The sequence below is a fragment of the Callospermophilus lateralis genome, chromosome 18 (genome assembly GCF_048772815.1).
Source record: "Callospermophilus lateralis isolate mCalLat2 chromosome 18, mCalLat2.hap1, whole genome shotgun sequence".
Taxonomy (NCBI): Eukaryota; Metazoa; Chordata; class Mammalia; order Rodentia; family Sciuridae; genus Callospermophilus; species Callospermophilus lateralis.
In genome coordinates, this window is record NC_135322.1 from 34,416,777 (window position 1) to 34,435,750 (window position 18,974).

The window sequence follows — 18,974 nt, forward strand, 5'->3', positions numbered from 1 at the left end:
AACTGACTCAACAAGAGGGGAAGCCTCTCTGGTTTCTAGACTGCACCAGGGAAGCCAAAAGGGTACTGAGTTGGTAGCAGGTGCTCCCAGAATGTGAGGGCAAGATTCAGAGAGCCCTCTCTCCAGACTTCCCCAAACCTCCCAGCCCCTCCGAAGCATGAGCAGCAAAGACTTTCGGGTCCCCAGATCCCCTCGTGAACCCCCCCTGTCATCTGAGCTCAAGTGTCACCTCCAGGATGGCCCTAACCAGAAAGCCTCCCACACCATTCCCTGCCTATTCCAGGATTGGCTTTCCAGGATAAATGGACCTACATACTCGTAGATGGGCCCCTCCATCTTACTAGAATACACTTCTGTCTTCTCACCTTTGGAGCCTCAGCACCTTGAGCATACCTGGCACATAATAGGTGCTCAGTAAACACTTGGGCTGAATGAATGAACAAATGAACAGCCAGTAAACAATGTCAACCCTAAAAGCCTTGAAACCCAAACTGTGTCCAAGATAAGAGGATTCCACAACGAGTAATCTAATAAGTTTGGAAATCACAAACTACTAAAAATATCTGAGTCCCACATTAGCATTTTAAAGGCTCAGAGAAGCCCTAAAGGTTTTAAAAACTTTTTAACTGTTTATTCCAGCGTTTGCCAAATGCATTTGGCCATAGAAAATACTTTTTAACCACCCTCATGACCACAGCTTTATAAATGGTCAACTGATTCTTAGAAGAAAGAACTTGCTTCTTTGTTTTTATAGGACTGAATCTAGCACAGTGCTCCACACACGGAAGACGCTCCAATTATTTGAATGAATGCATATAAAGTAAATTCACCCGTGTGCATTCTCTCTGGGTGCAAACCTATGAACCTAGGAGTTCCAAACTTTGGGTACAAACTGTACCCAAAGTAACACAACCCCTGTACCGAGATTCTGAACCAGGCAAGCAATGACAAAAGTCCTTTCCCCCAGCTGCAGACACACAAGGCCATTCACATACATTCATTCACACTGACTCATGCACACGTGTACAGATGCATGTGTGAGCACACGTGAGCACACCAGCACAAACACACTCGCATGCAAGTACACATACCCACAGGCACATGGACTCGCGCACACACAGACACATGGGCAACCCATTCTGGGGCATAGGCCTGCCCTCCCACACAGCCAGCTTCACTGTGCCTGGCCCAGGAGGCTCCTGAGATGGGCAGCATCTCCTCTGGTGGGGTGAGAGGGTGGACATGAGGAGGGATGCACAACCTGGCATCACCAAGAGGGCTAGGTGTCACCCAGCAGGTGACAGATTAAAAGTTTGTTGTTGTTTCCTGCCCATTACCCCCAGCGCTGCATTTTGAGCATAGATATAGATGAGAGGGAATGGGAGAGTCTGCAGTGGGATCCCACCAGAAGAAATAACTAACCTCCTCTGTATGGCTATTCAGCTTACAGCTCTCTCTCCCTTAGGATTTCTTTTTATTTTTTGAACCATGGGTTGAGCCCAGGGATGCTTAACCACTGAGCCATATCCCTAGCCCTTTTATTTTATTGTTTTTTTAATTCTGACACAGGGTCTTGCTGAGTTGCTTAGGGCCTCGATAAGTTGCTGAGGCTGGCTTTGATCTTGCGATCCTCCTGCTTCAGCCTCCCGAATCACTGGAATTACAGGCCTGCACCACCGCACTGGGCTCCAGGGAGCGGTCCTCACACTCTCCCTGGGAGGGAGGAAAATAAACCAAGACTCAGCAGTAACACAGCAAGGATGGGCAGGAGCAGGGTTGGAGCCCAGACCCATCTGCTCAGAATTCCCCCACACTCCAGAAGCTTAGGGGTCTCCAGGCAGTCTCCAAAGCAGGTCCTAGCCTGGGTCAGTGGCCGCAGCAAGCTCCCCCGGCACATCTTGCCCTTCCCCTAGGCACAGTTCTGCCACAAGGTCACTGTATAACCTTGGACACCTGACTTGCATCTCTCTGGGCAAGTCTGACCATCCATATGAGAAGGATGCTCAGCTGAGGATTCTCCAAGATCCATTGTTGCTCATGAAAAAGAAAGCCTGAGGCCCCGGCCTAAGTGTCAATTAGTGCCAAGGTTAAATGAGACCCTGCCTGTAAAGAACACAGGCCGGCACCTGTACCCAAGGGTGCTCTTCTGATGTTAGCTGCTCCTGGTGGTCTGATTTCACCCTTCAGGGTCCAATGCCATTCCCAATGCTTTGCCTGATTTCCCCTATCAAAAGAATCTCCCCCCACCTCCCCCCCCCCCACAGCCCTAAGCCTGGACCTCTACAGATGCCCTGTCTGGTTCAGGGATTGAGGCCTCATACCCTTCCAGTCTATGGGCTCCCTGAACACTGGCTTCCTCTTGGTTCTCAGGCATCTTCCTGGGAGTCCAGGCTAAGCCTGAGCTGGGTAAGATGCTCCAGATTTAGATGGAAGAATGGATGTATGGAAGAGACCTGGGGGAAGGATTCAAGGACTCACTGAAGGAAAGAGATGCCTACTGGGTGCAGCCTGCCCTGCACCCAGTGCAGCCCAGCTGCCCGGAGAAGAAATGAAACCAAAGTGGTCAACTTTGCTAATAATAATAAAAGAAGTACAAACAAAAACAATGTGCAATGTCTTGCTTGCCTGATGGGCAAAAAAGAAAAAAGGGAAGAAATGACAGAAACAAAGAGAAAAAAGAAACCCTCCTAGGTGGGCAAGGGTTCAGAGGAACGTGCCATGCACCCGGGCCCTGATGTTGAAGAGTTCCCTGGCACAGCCTTTGCACAAGGTGACTCAGAAAGATCTACCAAATTGCTGGGCGCAGTGGCGCAAGCCTGTAATCCCGGCAGCTCAGAAGACTGAGACAGGAGGATCAGAAGTTCAAAGCCAGCCCCAGCAACATGAGGCACTAAGCAACTCAATGAGACCCTGTCTGTAAACACAATACAAAATAGGGCTGGGGATGTGGCTCAGTGGCCAAGTGCCCCCTGAGTTCAATCCCTAGTACCAAAAAAAAAAAAAAAAAACAACTATCAAATTTTTTTGAGTGATACCCTTAGACCCAACAATTCCACTTCTAGGAGTCCAGCCTAAGAAATATTCAAACAAGAACACAAAAATGGATACCTGAGGATGCTCACTGCACACTGTCACTAACAGCAAAACACTGGAAGCAACTGTATGTCCACCGCTAGAGGACTGTAAGTTCTAGAGGGCTGAGAATGCAGCTCAGTGGTCCAGTTCTTGCCTCGGGTACTGAAGGTCCTGGGTCTGGTCCCCAACTCCATGAAAACAATCAATCATTCTGGTGCATCCTCTCCATAGAGCCCCTCTGGCTGTAACGTGGAGATGTGTGACACACACGTGGTGCTAACTCCTTCACCGACAATCCTTAACCCTGGCTGCACATTCGAGTTTCCCAGGAAGTTTTCAAAGAAAACCTGACCTGGAACCCCATCCTCAAAGACTCCAGACGCTGGGCCCAGGTCAAGTTATTTTTTTTGAGTGCCTACCATGATGCTGATTGTGCAACCAAAACTGAAGTCTCTGCTACTGAAAATATGGAATGAGAGTCAGTGTAGCCAGGGAGTGGCAGGCACCCTCTGTGTTTGAACTGACACATCCAGGTGTACACACCCAGGACTAGTGTAAAGGCACCACTGAAAAGGCCCTGGGGAGGGGTCACCCAGGTGCTGGTGCTCATCTCTGGGAAAGGAGCAGGACTGTTTTTTAAGATGTCGACTTCCCCCCCCCCCAGGATTGAAACATGGACAGCCCAAAAGGCAGAACTCCACGGATGGACAGATGGGTGGGAAGGAAGGCTCCCCCGGGCGCCTTTATTCATGGCTGTCTCACCCAGCCCAGAGGCGGGCCTCTGCTGTCCTTCACAGGCGCAGAGGTAGTTATAAATAAAGGTGGTGGTGACTGACTCAGGCTCTGGACCTAGATAAGTCCTGCCCTCAAATCCCAGCTCTGCTACTTCCAGCAGTCTGACCTGGGGCAAGGGACTTCTGCCTCAGTCTGCGCACCTGTGAAACTGAGATAAGTAAATCAGAAAGCTGCTGTGAGAATCTCCTGCAGGAACGGGGACGAGAGGAAGACAGAGCCCCATGGTGCCCAAAGAGCCAGGTCCTGACTGTCCCTCCGTGTTTCCTCCCCAGGGATCAGGGCTGGTGACTCTGGATGGATATATAGCTGACCTGGTCACTATTGGATCACAGCAGCACCCAGATGACCAGCAATGCCTTGCAGAATACGTGGAGCCAAAGAGTCTGGAACACCCTCAGCTGGGCCCAAAGATGCCCATCACCACCAACTCTCCCTCTCAGACACCTGGAAACATCCCCGTCAAGCCTCATGCCTCTCTCAATCTGTTGCTCGCCCCAAAGCTTATAAAGGCCCTGCAGCAGATGCCCTAGAGCAGCCAACTCAGATGTATCCACTGTGGCCCCGGCACTTGGAAAAGAAACTTTGGGGGGGGGGGGGTACTGGGAATTAAACTCAGGGCACTCAACCTCTGAGTCACATCCCCAGCCCCATTTTTTAATTTTATTTAGAGTCAGGGCCTCACTGAGTTGTTTAGTGCCTCGCCGTTGCTGAGGCTGACTTTGAACTTGCGATCCTCCCACCTCAGCCTCCGGAGTCACTGAGATTACAGGCCTGCACCACCGCGCCCAGCTTAGCCTGCATTATTTTAAAACCCAAGTTATGTGTGTTTGCCGCTTCTTGTGTTCCAGGAATTAAAATCCTATACCACCTAAGACATGCAGCTGATCCAACTGGTTCCATCCCATTTCATAGACGGGGAAACTGAGACTGAAAGAGGACACTATCTTGCCCCAGATCATGGAACACATTGCCTCCGACCCACATCTATCCCCCACAAGAAAAAGAAAGCATTTTGAGCCTCACTTTGGAGATAGGGTTGTTTGTTCGTTTTTACAGAATTGGGGATTATTGAATGCAGAGGCGCTTTTCCACCTAACGACATGCCCAGCCCTTTTTATTTTTTTATTTTATTTTGAGACAGGATCTGGCTAAGTTGTTAAGGGCCTCACTAAAATGCCAAGGCTGGCCTCAAATTTGCAATCCTCCTGCCTCAGACTCCTGAGATCCCTTGCTGGGATCACAAGCATGCACCACTGTGCCAGCTCAGGGTGGGCCCTGGTTTCCTACTCTGGGCAGCAGGTTTCCCTGTGAGCACTCCCCATTTCCTCCCTCCTGCTTCCTTCTCCCGACCCTACCCCTCACTCTTAGTGCTAATCCTGGGGCAGACCCTCCCTGAAAGATGAGGAGGGTCCTGAAGGCCACTCAGTGGTAGCTGAACTGCCCAGCACTGGCCAGCACCAAGCCGGTTAAGGATGTCCCGTCTGACCCCTGAATCTGTGTGGCAGGATGGGAATTTATTGAGTCAAACATTCTGTTTTCTTTCAAATTCATATAAAAATCTCATATTGCTTTTATCATTTTTAAAGGAAGGTTTTTCAAGCCTAGGACCATACAGGGCACAGGCCCCCCGTGAGCAGCAACTACCGTCTCACCGCATGGAGCACCCGAGGAGGAAGAGGATGGCACAGCCACCCCCAGCTCCAGGGGCACAAAGGCTGGCAGCCTCACCTCCTGAGCAGGAAAAACGGCGGAGGGAGACCAGGAGGGCGGGAGAGAGAGAGAGAGCAGCACCCGCGGAGCCCAAGTCCTGCCTGGGAGCTCACCCAGTCGCTGTTTCTCTTAGTGAATTGATCATTCGCTCCCTCACTCCTTGCTCACCCTCAACAGTTCACACCTTCACTCATTCAGTTCAGAAGTCCTTTTTTTTTTTTAACACAGTAGTCCAGAATCCCAGCTTGGGTCCTCATCTGTGATGGAGCACAAGGTCCCGGAGGCCCCCCAGGCTGCCCTGTGCCAGGCAAGGTGCTCTGAGGAAGGCAGGACCAGCCCGACCAGCTCTCCACAGGGTGGCTCTGGGGACCTGAGTGGTTCTCTGTGGCCCCAACAGGTGGAACGAGTACCCACGCACCTAAATTGTGGGAGCCAGATTGCAGATGGACGTGTGAAATTAAAGATGCACGGATGTGGCACAGAGAGAGAGAGAGAGAGAGAGCTCCCTGAGAACAGCAGTGTGCAGGTCCAAGCGCACGCATGCGCACACGCACACACCCCTGAATGAAGGAACTCCAGGGTCCCTTTTCCATGGTTTTCAGGATTCTCAGAGATTCAAAGGCCTGAATCTTCCCAATGAACATGCCAGGGCCCTGACTGACCACTGTCCCTCTGGGGGGACACAGGGCATCTGCAGAGGCTGTCTTAGGACACCAAGAACAGGCGTACTGCTCACGGATCCCCAGAGAACCCAGGGCTCTCTGCAGCCTCCACCTCAGGTGACGGGAAACTGTCCCTTTTTTCCATCTCTCCGCCACCAGCCTGCCAGCCTGCTCCCCTCCCTTGTCCTCTCCCTGGGGAGTCCCTGGAGCTGGTGATTGTCCGTCTCCCCAAATTCAAACCTACAGCCCCACGGGGCTAAGAACAAAACCAAACCTCTTGTTCAGGGAGCAGAGACCCACTGTATGCTGCCGGTGCTCCATGGTCCCACCTCACCCAGGCCCAGGGGGCACGGCTCCTCGCCTGCCACCGCCTCCCCCATCTCCAGGAACGCCCTGCTCCCTGACCAGGCCCAGATGGCCATCACTCTGCCTTCAGGCAGGTAAAATTTGGTGCAACAGGAGTTAGGTGAACAGTATGTTTTATTTAATTAGGATCAACAGAAGAGATAAACCTCACAGCAGGACAGGGAATGACAACGCTGCAGAAAATAATTCATGCCCAGGTAACGAAAGGGCAAACCTCAATTACAGGGAAATCAGGGGAGGAAAGAGTTCCCCGGGACTTTGGAGGAGGCAGAGGAGGAGGAGACCGCACGCTGAGGCAAAGCCCAGACCCACAGGCCCAACATGGGGCTTCAAGGACACCACAAATCAAGGCAGCCAGGTGGCCGTCCTGTCACAGCTGCTCCTCCTTCTCCCCGTCACAGACAATCCTGCCCCAAGTGCACTGGGCTGGGTGAGCCCATGCTGCCTGGGCCCTGGCAGGCAAGTGCAGGGGCCACTGGAGATCTGGCCTATGGGGGCCACTAGGGGAGCTCACACCCAGCCAGGCTCAGTCTCCAGAAGAATGGCACCCCCCAAAGAGAGGGCAAATGTTCTAATCCTGAGAATGGCCACCAGATCACTAGAAAGTTCTTGTCCTTGTCCCTGGCACCCCAGTCCCACTGGCCCTGATGGGGCAGGGCTCCTGCTCTCTCTTAGTGGCAGACAGACCTGACTCACCTCTCACTCTGGACCAAGAAAAAGAACCATGAGCTTTTGAGACCCCACATCATCTTCTGAGCCAGTTTTTTCACATCTGCCCTGGAAGACTGAAGTTTGAACTGATGTCCTTCCCCCAACCACCACTACTTGGGGGTGGTGGCAGCCGCACATCACTGTTGGGTATTTAAATACTACTTAAAAATGGTTCAGATGTAAATTTTATATTATGCATATTTTACCCCCATCTTTAAAAAAAAAGGAGAGACACAGAGTTCTGAGCCCCTGCTCAGGTCCGCCAGGTGAGCAGAGGTCTCTGGGATCCAGGCCCAGGAATGCGGGACTTTAAGCAGCTTCACCATGCAACAGCGAAAGGACATGACGGTTGGGGACCCACACATCTGTAGGAAGCCACTCTCCCCCTGCCAGGGCTCCCCTTACCTACCCCAGCACAAGGCCCTGAATGAACTCAACAAATATGTCTCCAGCGTCTGAACATCCTCAACAATGAACTCTCCAAGTTTCAGAGCTCCAACAAAAAGATTTTTATTGGTGCAGTCTCCCTCCCAAACAAACCCCCGAGGAGCACAAGGAGTGCCACCCGGGCCCCCTTCTCTCAGCTCCCGATCCCTGGCCTTAGGTGACATAGGCCGAGCAAGCCCCAGTATGGAGGAGAGGGAAATTGGTGTTAGATTAGTGAGCACATCCACAGAGCCCCATTTTATATCCCAATTCAGAAGATGACATGAACATCTGCTTTCACTTCAAGACATTAATTTTCAATTATTGGAGAAAAACAAAATTAGTCCTGACAAATTGCTGGCGAACACAGGCTCTTGTCTGGTGGTTCATAATAATAACTTCGGGGGCCCACAATTAGTGTCCTCGGACGGAGTTTCCTGATGGAGCCCGTCATCTGCAGTCTGCGGTGGTGGCGGGCAGCGCCAGCGCCTCTCCTACACCCTGTTCTGTGGGGCGAGAGAGACGGTTCTGCGAGCCCCTGCTCCAGGTGACCGCCTCTTCCGTGACCAGGTTAGGGAACTCGGGACTTTCAGATTTTCTGGAGAAGGGAGGGATGGCGAAGATGGCAGGTAAATAAAAACCCCCTCTGGAACCATTTCAGCTTTAGACATGTCGAGGCTTCCTTCCATTCAGTAGCAAGATTTCACACAGGGATGTAAATCCTTCCCAAGCCCAAGTGTGCCCAAAAAGGCAGACTGGAATCCCCTCAGAACAACACCTTATAACCCGATTTGTCATCTGCAGTGGGGGAATGAACTGCATGCTTCTCCTATGAGACCCCTTCCACCCGTGACAAAAGGCCATCCAGGATCCTAAATCCCAAACTCAACGGCTCTAGCTGAATGCTACATCTGCTATAATAATCAAAAAAAACAAAACAAAACAAAAAAAAAAACCTGTTTGCCAGGGTCCCATCTACCAGGGAACCTGGTTCAGCTCGAATTGCAGACTCCAGGAAGAGGGAGGAGGAAAAAAATTAAAAAAAAAAAAAAAGCAAGCTCTGAATTTGCCAACCTTAGTGACCCCCAATCCAGAGAACAACCCACTTGATAAGAGATTATCAACACTATAATCTTGTTGGATGGGTTTTTTATGTATCTTGGCCGCTGTAGTCACTATATCAATAAGAAGCTACTGAGATGTGAATGAGCAGAAGAATTCAGAGATAATGATGTAGCGGTCTTTGAATTTGGATGGTCACAATTGAAACCAGAGTGTATGCCTTGCTCACATGTTCAGACTCTGGGGGGGCCTGGGGGGGGTGCGGTTAGCACATGGAAGGGGAGGTAACCAGGCAGGGAGGCAGGTTCAAAAGGAAACGGAGAAAACAAAACAACAACAACAATACGAAATTATATCTTTAAGAAGACAATGAAAGACACTGCTACTTCCAAAGTCAACTGGGTAACTGAGCTCCGACATTGTGTAATTGACTTTGCAAGTAGAACAACAGCAACGTAACAAAGAAAATGTCAGTGTTTTCACAGCACTAATCTATAAGGCTGGGAGGCCCTCCCGCTGTCAGGCAGGGCTGACAATACAATCGCTTTCAAAGGGATATTACCATCATTGCTTTTATTCCTGACATCAATCAAGACAAAGAGAATCCTTTTCACAAGACATTAAAAATCAAACCTTTGTACAAGAAGATAGGTAAAACAGCGCTCTCCTTAAAGACAGCCATGTGGAGCAATCAGCTAATTGGTGATCCTTGAAAGCAGTAAAGTATTTTTATTTACTGAGTGTACAACCCCAGTCGCTGGCTGCCACCCCATCCTGGCAGGTACACTATGAATCAAAAGTTTCCATCTTCAATCTCCCCCACTCACTTCACCCTGCCTGGCGCCCACAGCAGGCTAAGGGAGCTGACGGCCAGCGCTGAAAACTTCAAGTGGGATATATAACCAATCCAGGCTTCACTAGTCCATTTTGGGTGCAAAACTACTCTGATTACAGACTAATATATCTACACACAAAACACCCTTGCAAGCCAAGGGGAATTTGCAGAAATTGACAAATTGGCCCAACCACACCTATTGAGGTTACCTATTATAAGCAGGCACTAAGAGTTTCCAAGGTACTCTTCTGTTTTAATCACCCTAGACACTCACTCAGATAGGAAGAAACCCGGACATCTATGCAAATGTTTTCAAGACATAAAGATAATACTCTTTGCAAACATCAGTGTACCATGCATGGACAAGTCTGGACTTTACTTCAGCCAGGGTCCAGGAAAAGTAAGCACCCAAAGCCACCCACCCACCTTGCAAAATGGATGGGGCATCAGGAAACCCAGCCATCCACCACTAGATTACCTCGAAACAGTTAAGATGCCTGCATGCCATAAGTTAGTGACACTGAAGGAAAACTGCAGGTCCCGGAGGAGGAAGTAAGGGGGAACTAATGTTCAGGAGAGTTTATAATCTACACACTTTCTGGACCGTTGACATATCCAGTCACCAGCCTTCCAAAAGGTCCAAGATGATGGCCTTAACACCCAAAGGACGTCACCCCCACTCAGGGCTTGACAGAGCTCCTGGTACAGGAAGCTCCAAGTCCTAGAGTGTTGTGAAGGAGGAGAGGAAGAGAGAAAGACACTCTGCTGAAGAGCCCAAAGTGTTTTGTCCCTCTGATATCCAACAGACCACATGCCAAAAGTATGCAACCAAGTCGGGTCACCCTGAGACAAAGATGTTACTCTCGAAGCACCAGAGGCAGCAATGGTCGCTTTTACTTTTTCAGAAAGAAGTGGACACTGTTGTGTCTTTTTGAACAACAGGCTCCCTTCATTTCATTGCAAAAATGGGGAGAAATGTTCAAAGAAGAGGGAGCTGGTCCTAACGCTGCCTTGAGAACGCACTCTCCCACCGCTGCCACCTAAATGAGTCTTTTCCAGAACCAGGCAGCAAGTCTGCAGGCTGGGCTCAGTGGTGAGTTCCTTTCGTTTACACATCCAAATGAACAGTTAAGAGAAATCAATGCATCTAATTGCCAGACTATTAAATCCTACATCAGGGGAAGAATTCCACAGCCACCAGCTTAAGAGTTGGCTACCGATATAGCAATTATTGCAACTTTGTATTAGATTGAACCAGATCCCCAGCCTTCCGACTCCAGCCAGGAGAGCTGTACTCCAAGATGCCTAGCTCCGGTTTCCTCCTTGCATGGTTCCCCCTCCTCCTCCTCTGTGAACGCGCTGTAGCAGGCCACAACACTTGCCAGGGCTGGCGGGTTCTGTGGAATTACTTTATGACTGTGAAGTCACCAGCCTTTTTCACCTTTCATTATTAATGCACACTCGGCACCTCATGGTTAAACGTTTAGCAGGATCCTCCTGCCAGAGGCACGTAGTTATCTTATTTTATTGCTTATTAAGTTTTTGCAAGGAAACAGGTGTAAGAATCTAAACAGCAATTACTAGACATAAAGAATGTTTTCTAGAATGAAAAAACAGGCCCTTCCAAAGCTAAGAATAGGTAACTTAATTGGGGGGGATTAAATATTAGGATTAAATATCAGTTCCCAATCCACATAGAAAGCTATGGAACGTACAAAGGATTTGTTTTGCCCTTCCTGAAAGATCATGTACATTTAGCCAAACAAATGTCGACAATTTACACTTGTATGTGGTCTCAGATGAATCAAGAAACCTGTAACCTCAGAATGCCTCTATTTATTACATCTCAATTATTTCCATGGAAACACTAGCAGTGGCGAGCTACACTGTTCCCAGGTCCCTAGACTACCAAATTTATAAAATGGACTTTGGAGGAGCTCGGGGCTGGCAGAAGAAGACAAAGAAGGGGAGGGAAGGAGAGAAAAGTCACTGGGGGTAGTTTTGGATGTTGGGGTGGGGGTGTGTGGACACAGCCTGAGTGCTAATTAATATTAAGAACTGTAATTAACAGGCAGTTGCTAGATGGAGAAAAACTGACAGCAGTACAGATTATTCAAAAGTTTTAAACTGAGGCTGGGAAAAAAGACGTATTCCTTTCCCATAGAAATGAGAGAAGCTGTTGCGTGGATCTGAGGAAGCCCGCAGCAGCCAGCCGTAGGGTAAAGGGAGACAGGGCTCCTTAACATTGAGTGACAGAGGGAACTGCGATGTAATCGTTACCAAACCACCTGATATCATCAGCCGAAATAACATCAGTGAGCGAGATGGGAACAGCCTGGAGAATGAGGCCAAAATTATCAAAGGGAACAAATCATTGCAACTACCACGCTGCACCACCAGGACTCAAAAAGGGGGAAAGGGGTGTAGGAAAATCAGTCAGAAAATGCGACTTTTGTAACATTCATGGATTTGTCGGGGTTTTTTTTTTTCTATCTCTCTCTCTTTTTTTTTTTTTAACAAAATCACAAGGCTTTTGAAAACCAATGAGGCTGCTCACTCCCTGCCCTACCACCCCAGTTCCCTTCTCTATTTGTTGGATATCCTCCCTCCGGTAAATCTGGGTTTTCCAAAGAAGGACAAACATCCTGGGGGGACAAATGACCCCCCACTCCAGAGGGAGGCTGTGTCCCCGAGTGGGAAGTGAGCCCCCCCCCCAGGCCTGTTTGATTTTCAAAGCAGCAATGCATATGCTTTCAAATCACACTCTCTGAGCATCCATTCAAAATTGTTACATTTCTGTCTTTCCTTCCTGCTACGGGCTTTCACATTTCCAAGATCAATTACGAATTACGGTCAAGCGACTTCCACTGCAGAATGCACGGAGCTGGGGAAGTCCACAATGCCTCCACGTTAGCCCTGACACACAGCAGTGGAGGCAAAATAAAATAAAATAAAATGTAAAAGGCACCACTGTTCCTTAAGAAGCACCTTCAAGCATCTTTAAAGGTGAAGACCTTGCCATTTCAAACACTTGGTGCGGAGCTGTCCACACTTAAGCACACACTTTTGAATATTGCTTGCGAGAAGGGGGGCAGTTCTTGAAAAGCAATAAATCCCTCACCTGCTGTAACTCTTATCTATTCAAATTATCTACTCTCTTAATTCCTCCCTTGATAAGTGGCCACATCTCCACCCTATGCTCTCCAGTAAACTGAATAAAAGGCAAAATGGTGAGAGACAAAGGTTGTGGCTGCTTTTAGAAAATGTAAAGCTCCATGGGAAGAATCAGGGGGCTTCCGATGCCAAGGTTCTGCAGAAAGATTGTGTGGCTGGTATGTACAACACTTCTCAAAATGCCTGCACTGGCCTTCTCCCACCTAGCTGTCTTCCCCCCCCCCTCAATTTGCTTGAATTGTCAGGTACATATACATACATGTACATGTACATTCATTTAAAAATCATTTCAAGGCTCATTTCATGAAAGGCTAAAGACCAATTCTTGAGTCTTTCTCTGAGATCCACAGAGTGGTTTTAGAATTCGGTTCAAGCAACTCTGAAACACCCACCCATCTGTTCACTGCAAACTGTTCTACCTTTCCTTTCTGTGGCTTGCCTTCTAAAATAAGGAGATCTGAAGACACATTACCAGGTTATAAGTAAGCAAGCTTTGCATCTTTACAAAAAAAAAAAAAAAAAAAATCTGCAAGTTTAACCCAAAATCAACTGCCCGATTTAAAGAAAACTCTTTTTGCATCCAGTAGTTCCAATTCCAATATCTTCTTCTTAAGTGGCTCTAGAAGGAGTGAGCAATGAGCCAGGAAAAGAGAAAAGAAATCAAATATTACTTAAAGCTCTGGGTGCCCTTCTATTCAGCAAAAGGACAAACATCCACCCTTCTTCCCTCTTCTGTTCTGGGAGTCTCTCTTCTGGTTTCCTTCTCTTTGGATCAGAACACCCTTGGTACCCCCACCTCTGTGGGATAGAACAGGCTATTCCGAATTGGGATACAGAACAAGGAGCAAAAGTAAGACCAACTTCTCCCAAGGCGTAATAGAGGTACAGTCCCGCTGCTGAAAGTTGAACTGAGTTGGTTTTCTTCTAGGGTGACAGGGAGCGTCTCTTGAGGCCGGCTGCCACTGCCTTTCCTGGGACTTTAGGAGGAGGGAGGTGGCTAGTGTATCACCCGAGTTGCCAGATTCAGTCTCCACCACTCCAGCCAAGAGCAAGGCTGGCAGGAAGAGAGCGGGCCCCAGCGCCTTCCCGCGCAGGCCTTCAGGAAATGAACTTTTCAGAGCAGAACTGGGCTGCGGCCAGAGGTCATCAAGGGAGTTGGGAGAGGACAAGGGCCTCAGGACTTTAAGGCTCCAGAGGCATATAGCCCCTCTCATCCTGTTCCTGGATCATCCCTCAGTGTGTCCAGCGGCTAAGCACCCATCCGAGGGGCTGGAATTGGGACAAAGCAGCAGGCCAGGCCAGGAGAGGGCGGCCCGTGAGGGGAAAAGGGCAGGGGAGGGGCTCAGCCCGCGCACTGCCTCTCCCCAGGGCCTCTGCTCTCCAGGGGCCCCTGGAGCCGGGGACCGTCGTATAAACAGAAAGCAAAGCCAGGAGAAGGAGTGCGTGTGTGTGTGTGTGCGTGCGTGTGTGTGTGCCTGTACATCCACATCCCCTCACAAACGTGCGCACCCTGGGGACTCGGTGCAGGAAGCTGGCCGGGTGCGGAAGGTGAGTGTGCCGGGGGTGGGGTACCCGGCACACTGCGCGGAGGGGCGCTCCCGACGGCCACAGCGCTCCCCGGGGGACCTGCGTCCCGCCGGCGCGGCGCAGACAATGAACTCCTGGCGGAGGCTCCCTGCCCGGTTGGCCTCGGCGGAGCCGGCAGGAAGTGCGGGGGCCCGAGCCGGGAGCGCGGCTGGGCAGGGGCGGGGAGGGGGCGCCGGGTGGCCGGGGCCCGGACGCCGCGCCTGAAGCGCGCAGGCAGCGCCCGCCGCTCTCCACATCCCCGGGCGACAAGGAGGGGGCTGGAGAAAGCCAGCGAGGCCCGGGGCCAGCAAGGGCGGCCTCGAAGCTGCCAGCCTCCCGGGCGCCCGTCCTCGCCGCCTCTTCCTTCCTCTCGCCGCCACCGAGATTCGCAATCCCCGCCAAGCCGGGCCCGCACCCCTTGATTGGCCACGCGGGCCCGGGGCCCGCCAGGAGGGAGCGGCGAGGGCCCCTTGTAGGCGACCCCAGGCCCGGTCCCCGGCGAGCGGTGGCTCCAGGCCCGAGAGGGTCCGGGCGGGTAGGGTGTCCACGGCGTGCCCCCCCCACCGCCTCCGCCTCCGCTCCTGGCTTCCTCCTCCCCCTCCTCTTCCTCCTCCTCCGCCTCCGCCTCCTCCGCCGCCGCCTCCTCCGCCGCCTCCTCCTCCTCCTCTCCGCTCGCTCGCGCGGGTCCCCGGCCGCCCGCCCGCTCGCCGGTCCCTCCTCCCTCTCTCCCTCCCTCCTCGCTCGATCGCGCCTCCGCCGGGCCTCGCTCGCTCACCTTTCACCGAGCGCGGCTTCGCCTGCTTCCGCCTGGACATGTCCGGGGCTCCGGGCGCTCCGTCGCCCTCCGCGGCCGGCTCCCCCCGCCGCCCCCCGCCGCTCCGGGTAGCCCTTCTCCCCCTTCTCCGCCTGCCTCTCGGAAACTTTTTTTTTTGCAGCCGGGTCGGCGGCTGCGGGGAGCGGACCGCAGGTCCGGGGCGGCCTCCCTGGGGGGGGCGGCCCGGGCCGGCCGAGGCCGCTCGGGGGCGGGGGGAGGCCCGGGGGGCACGCCGGGGCCCTGCCTGTTGCAATGCGGCAGCCGGGGGCTCCCGGTCCCAGCGGCGGTCCCAGCGGCGCGGGGAGTCCGGAGGCCACTCGGCCGAGCCGAGTTATGCAAAAAAAAAAAAAAAAGCCGCCCCCCTCCTCCTCCCCACCCCCCGCCGGCCCCCGGCCCCTGCGGCCCCCTCCCTCCCTCCCCCACCCCACCGCCACCCTCACCCTCCTCCTCCTTCTCCTCCTCCTCCGCCCCTTGCCGGATTTTTGTGCAAAGTTTGCAGGCGTCCGGCCACGCAGCCCGTTGCGGAGCTCACAATGAACCCATCTGAGGAGGGGGAACGGGGCTGGAGTCGAGAGGGTCTCAGGAGGGGAGGAGACCGGGAGGCGGTCGGGAGACCGGGAGCTCAGTACCCCCCGGAAGAAAAAAAAAAAAAAAAAGCTTCAAATATCCCCTGCCGCACACACACACAAAAATAAATAAATATTAATGGCTCAAAAAATGCCCAAACGCCCGGTTTGGAGATTATGATGGATGGCGAGGGGGTACCTCAACTCAGCCTACTTGGGGGTGGGGGCTCAAAACGGCCGTAGTGGCTCGGAAGCCGCGGCTTGGGGCCCCTGGCTCACGCCCCCTTCTCTGGCTCTCGGCTCGGTCCGGCGCCGGCCCCCCAGAGGAGGAAGGGGCGCGCGGGGGCGCTCAGGCGGCGGCGGGCAGGCGCGCCCGTGCCCCGGGCATCGCTCAACCCGTGCGCCGGGCCGCCGCTGCCTGCCCTCGGGCTGCGGTGCTCAGCGCGCGGCGCGCAGCCGATCCCCAGGCCGGTGCCAAGTCGCCCGCCCCGCTAGCTGCCTCCATGGGCCAGGGGCTCGGAGAGGGGGGAGGCGGCGGCCGCGGTGGCAGAGGAGGAGGAGGACGAGCAGGCGGCGGCGGCGGCCGGGCTCCCGTCCTCCCGGGCAGCGGCGGCGGCGGCGGCTGCGCCCCGGCTCCTCCGCGCTCCAGCCGGCGCCGGCCCGCCCGCCAGCCTCCCTCGCGCTCCTGTCTTCTTTGTGGTCGCTGGCTCTCCTCCTCCCGATCCGGCTGCTGGGGCTGCACTGCAGAGACACATAATAAAGCCAGGCTTGGCTGGAAATGTAGCCGGGTCCCAGCAGGAGGATGTGAGGAGCGGAGTCCCGGCGGGGGAGCGCTCTGATCCCGTGGGGCGCCCCGCACTGCTCCGGCTCGGATCAGACGGAGAGAGGGCCAACAGCACCGAGCGATGGACAGCGCTGGAAATACAGCTCCGGCCGCCCGCAAAACCCGGACCGCGGCGACGGCGGCGGCAGCAGGCACCGCGCGGGCGCGGGCACCGCACCGGCTCGCGGGGCCCGGGCTCTGGCTGCACCGGGGGCGGGAGGAGGGAACAGAAGGCCCACGCGGGCTGTCAAGCTCACCCAGATGCATTAGCATTACAAACTGCAAAAATTGAAAGAATGGGGGAGCAAACAGGTTAGCTACCCTAGCGTTGCTTCTTGTGCCCCAAGCACTAGAATTATCCTCAGACCTAGCTGTTCCCTCTCAATTGACTTTTGACGATGGGTTGGTGTTCCAAGACCACTCTTACCCCACATCCAACAAACGCTTACACCACTGGGCTAGCCTATACCCTCATTTGTGGGGTTCTTGAGCCTGGTGCGCACTCTCAGGCTGTGACTCTTAACACCTTATCTCCAAAACATTGCAGTAACACCCCTTCCCTCCGAGGTTGGCAAAAATAAACCAGTTGCTACTTTCCACAAAGTTTTGCCCCAGCCACCAGGGGGCGCCTCAAGTCCCTGTAGTTCTTGAGCTAGTTGAGGCTCAGATCTCCTAGCAGGTCCTGGGGTCCTGGAAGGGCACATGCTTAAGGAAAGTCTTTCCTGGGCGGCTTCCCTAAACCGTTACTTTGAAGGTTCCCCCTCCCCCGCCAGCTGCTGGCGTCCAGGTCCCGGGTAGGGGAGAGGCCCCCACTTCTCCCCCTCCCAGGCAAGTGGCGCCACCTTGGGCCGGCGCGCCTCGAGCCCGGAGAGCGGAGCGGGTGCGCGGCGCGGCGCTGGGGGTTATCAATCTCGCGGATCGATAAGTTGCCACTTGGAGAGGGGAGGGCTGTGTCCCCTCAGAGACGAGTTACCCAGGGCAACCTTTCACGGAAAAACCCGCTGCCCGCCGAGAGCAGCGCTGGGCCAGCCCAGCAGCGGCGCCCGCCCCAAGCAGGGTGCCCGCACCCCGCGGTTCCCCCGCCTGCCCGCCAGCCGGGCCCGCGCCCCCCTCAGCTAGCTTCGCAGTCCCGCCGGGCCCTGCTCGCCAACCCCGTGCTGGGCTGATTGCCGAGGTAGATGCCACCCCCGCACCCCTGCTGCTAGGGAGAGCAGGCCAGCGGATGCCGAGAAAGGCCTTGGGCAGGGGGGCCGGTGCGCGCGCGCCCAAGGCCGTCGCGGAGGTACAGTCGGGTGACTGGAGAAATGCAGCGCCCAGGCAAACACGCCGACAGCAGAGACAGGCTAAGGCCGGGTCATCCCGAGGTCCTCCCCTTCTCCAGAATAGGGTTGCCCCCCTCAGCCGCCGCCCTCCCCAGTTCGAGAGTCCCAGAATGTCCAGCATCCCCAAGGAGCCACCTCCTGCAGCCAGGGATGGCCAGGGTTAGACTGAGGAGTGCCAAGGGCCGAGGCGAGGGCAGAGTCCGCTAGGCGCCTGGGAAAGAGCCAGGAAGGAGGGGCCGAACCAGCCGCCCCCCCACACCCCCACCGGCGCCTGGGACCGAGGCCCACGGAGAGAGGCTGACAGGCGGCAGATGGCACACGCTGGGGGAGGGGGCGATTGGCCTCGGCTCTGGGGTGCCCCTGTCGCGGGCTGCCTCTCCTGGGGAGGGGTGGAAACTGCGGATCGTACCCATCCCGGAGACAGGGGGCAAACAAAAGGAGCGAGGTGGGGACGGGTTGTGTTGGACGAAAGGAGGGGGTCATCGGCGGGAAGGGGCGCCCGTGCCTCTGCCCTTTCTCTGTCCTAAGGGAACTGCTGGAGGCTCAAAGGCCGGAGGTGGAGGTAACAGAATGGACTGGGCGGGGCGCGGGGGTGGGGGATTGCGGAGGGTGGGGGGCGGTGGCAGGGATGACCAAAGACCTTTTAGAACTAATCCTCAAGGATGAGGGTCCTGGAGCAGCACACAAAGTTTTTTGGGTTTTGTTTTGTTTTGTTTTGGATGAGTTGCGTGCACCACTGTGAAGCAGGTTTGCGACTAGACCCTCACCCCGCCCCCACTCCAGACCTGGCTGCTGTGTCCCTGACAGCTACCGTCAGGGTGCCGGGGGAGCTTGACCTCCTCCTGCCTCCTTTCTCCTGTTTCTCTAAAGCTTGTTTCATTTTAAACTCCTTCCAGAAAAATGTTGTTATATGGAAAATCTCAGAGCTGCAAAAAAACAGTACTGTCCCCCTTACTACCCTAGCCCTGTTGAGCTCGGATCCATACCAGAAGGGTCTCAAGGGACATTTGTTGAAGCCTGGACCTTGCTTCTCACCAACCTGGTGACTCTGTACCAGAAAGTCAATT

At 53.9% G+C, this 18,974-nt stretch overlaps 1 protein-coding gene across 1 annotated transcript in view; it reads right to left on the bottom strand.

Moving 5' to 3' along the window:
* The window catches only part of Znf423 (zinc finger protein 423), a 316,423-nt gene extending 300,895 nt beyond the window's left edge, over positions 1 to 15,528 (bottom strand). The window contains exon 1 of the mRNA XM_076838789.2: positions 15,158 to 15,528. Within this exon, the coding sequence (XP_076694904.2) occupies positions 15,158 to 15,197 (40 nt within the window). The 5' untranslated portion in view covers positions 15,198 to 15,528. The remainder of the gene's footprint in view (positions 1 to 15,157) is intronic.
* Between the last annotated feature and the right edge of the window lie 3,446 nt (positions 15,529 to 18,974).